The 2,907-nt window shown below is 31.5% G+C and overlaps 1 protein-coding gene across 1 annotated transcript; it reads left to right on the forward strand.

The window, feature by feature from the left end:
- The first annotated feature begins 1,150 nt into the window (after positions 1 to 1,150).
- On the forward strand, positions 1,151 to 2,169 carry LOC126704895 (B3 domain-containing protein At2g24670-like). The gene is made up of 2 exons (XM_050403884.1): positions 1,151 to 1,222; positions 1,483 to 2,169. Exons 1-2 carry the CDS (start codon positions 1,151 to 1,153, stop codon positions 2,119 to 2,121), a joined length of 711 nt encoding a protein of 236 aa, XP_050259841.1. The 3' UTR covers positions 2,122 to 2,169.
- Positions 2,170 to 2,907: the final 738 nt, after the last annotated feature.

The raw sequence follows: 2,907 nt of genomic DNA on the forward strand, positions 1-2,907 counted from the left end.
CAGTCAAAATAGGTTAATGTGATTTTTGGGTAATAGTAAAAACAACTTAATGAAAAGAGGTTAAAAAGGCTAAATGCATAATTAAAGTGCCACATAGCAGAACTTTATGCACTCCTACATGAGGTCTCTGCTTTATATATATACTAGTATTATGTCTGTGCGATGCACGGCATAATCAAATTTCATATGTAAATAGTTTTTTTTTATATTAATTTACTTAAAATTAGATAATAGAATAGATAATAAAAATAAATAAATATTTTACTTTTAAGTTATATAATTAATTCATATTGTGTGAAACTAAGGTATGTAATAACTTATTATTAAAAGAATGCAATAAATATATTTGTTTTCAAATGCATAAGATACTTTATTCTTTTTTTTAATATTATTTTTTGTCAATATCATGAAACAAAATTTGTATGCTTTTCTTCAAACATACATGGATTTGAATTTGTCATTTATTTTTTAGCAAAATTTGTCATTATATATATATATGTTAGTTTTTTTTGGGTTACTTTATCCTAATTTTTTTTTTTTTTGATGTTATCTAAAATAGATTTTTTTAATTAAGTTTACGTTAATGTTAATACATATTAGCTATCATTTGATACTTTATCCACACAAAAAAAAAAAAAAAAAAAAAATATATATATATATATATATATATATATATATATATATATATATATTGATTCCTTTCCATGTCCAGGACATTTTTGGGATGACCTTGATTTGGACATGTTTGCTTTGATGCTTTGATTTGCAAACAAATTTGATTTGGACATGTTTTGCATAGCGATTGATACTTTGATATGTAGATGACTCGGATTTGGTTTTTTTCCTGTACTATACGTACTACCATTGAAATCTTTTATAGTTGTTAATAAAGCTTAGTATGTTCGATGTGGGACTCACTTGATATATTTGTTTTTTTTTTTCTTCTTCTTCTTCTAAGGAATCTCCCGTATATCTCATCAAATATGAATGATGCTATCAAGCTCTTTATAAAGAGGCTCCAGACTTTGGTTTTTCTCACACCAACCGACTAAGCAATCCCTGTTTTTTTTCCTCTGGTTTCTCTCTTGTTGCTTTGTTCTCCCTTTCTCATTGCTTTCTACGTCTCTGTTTCTCAAATTTCTCAATTGGCATGGACAAGCCTATTACCATCTGTGAGTTTTCCACTCGGGGTGCTCAAAGACGAAGATCAAAGCCTTCCCTTGTGAGTTTTATTTTTACTACTGTGATGGATAAAAAGCTTGAGCTCCACTCATGAAGCACTTGTTTATATTTGTTTGTTTAACAAACAAGTAAAGTTGAAACCTAAATTTAACTTACAGACTATCAAAAGAGCCAAAATTTTAAAGTTTCCGTGCTTCTTATTCTAATATAAATGTTTAATGGTTAGCATAAGATTTACTATGTATTTATTCACATCATAATTTACGAGGAACTTAAGCATTTTTCATACTTTGCTTGCAGGTTTACAGCCAACGATGGAAAGATAAAGCTAAGAGGTCTCCCAACAAATATCATCATCATCACAAGTTTGAGGGTTTGTCTGTGCTTGCTCATGCCGTTTCACTCATTACCAGTCCAAACCAATCTGACTCTGTGCTATCTAAAGAAAAGCCACCCAAACCCAAGAGGCAGCGGATCAAACCCAGACCCAGAGTCACTCAGCAAGCTGGTCCTCACCCACCACCTTGCTTGCCCACCCAATTCCAGGACAAAATCAATGGGCTTAACGGCCAAGATTTGAAGCTTGTTATCCAGAAACGATTGTCCAAAACCGATATTAGGCCATACTTTGCTCGCCTTTCCATACCAAATGGTCAGGTGAGGATTGACTTTCTCAGTAAAGAGGACCATACCATTCTGGAGCAAAGGGAAGCAAATAGAATCAATTACAAAGGAATGAAAGTCCCCTTGATAGAGCCCAGCCTTGCAGAATCAACAATCGTTTTGAAGAAGTGGAAGTTGGGTAGCAGCACGTCCTACATGCTCAGCTCTGGGTGGCAAAAGGTTGCAGTTGACAATGGACTTGAAACTGACAACATCATACAGCTATGGTCCTTCAAAGTCAACCAAATTGTCCACTTGGCCCTTGTTAAGCTTTAGATTTCTGAACGTGATGTTTACTAGTTATTTTACTGTTTCATTTTAAATAGAGTGTTGTTTAGTTTATGATAGGCTACCCAAAAAAAAAAAGGGTACGACAGTCATGGATATTATGTTTTTTTTTTTTAGTTATGGATGGTGTTTACAAATTGAATTTGCTAGAATTATAACTTTTACCATAACTTTGCTACAATTTATCCATGTGGAGAGTTATGAGTGATGGATTTGTGAACACATAGATCCACCACTCACAACTTGCTATATGAGCAAGCTGAAACAAAAATTGTGGTAAAAGTAGTGGTTCTATAATTTTCCTTAGAAATTTTAAAGTTTTGAGTTGCAAATTTTCTAAATCCTTGTGCATGTATTTGACCACAAAATAAAATTTCCTCCAATAGATAACAATTATTTGCAGTAACAATTGTGTTGATTTTTGAGGTTTACTTATTAGTATTATAATAATATTATTATTAATAATTGCAATTGTATGAATGTTGTTGGGGATTCTTGATGGTAATTAGTCTAGAATTCTCACCCCTATGGTAATTAGTCTAGAAATCATTCATTATTATACCATGATGTTTTTGTGGATAAAATATCCTATGAATAATAATACTTTTGATAAAAAGTAAAATTTGACACAAACTACTTATAAAAGGAAATAACCACTTAAGCACCAAACCATTCATTATTCCAAACTCTCAAGTGACGCATTATTGATTGATGACACATTGATATATATTCCACACTCAATTCTGTATGTTACGAAGAATATTTGATTGATTG

The sequence above is a fragment of the Quercus robur genome, chromosome 11, assembly GCF_932294415.1.
Source record: "Quercus robur chromosome 11, dhQueRobu3.1, whole genome shotgun sequence".
Lineage (NCBI taxonomy): Eukaryota > Viridiplantae > Streptophyta > Magnoliopsida > Fagales > Fagaceae > Quercus > Quercus robur.

What these genes read in the sequence shown, in the direction of transcription:
- LOC126704895 (XM_050403884.1), top strand. Translation starts at nt 1,151, where the DNA reads ATGGACAAGCCTATTACCATCTGTGAGTTTTCCACTCGGGGTGCTCAA. An exon ending in GAAGATCAAAGCCTTCCCTT is followed by an intron (nt 1,223 to 1,482) that starts GTGAGTTTTATT and finishes CTTTGCTTGCAG; the next exon opens with GTTTACAGCCAACGATGGAA.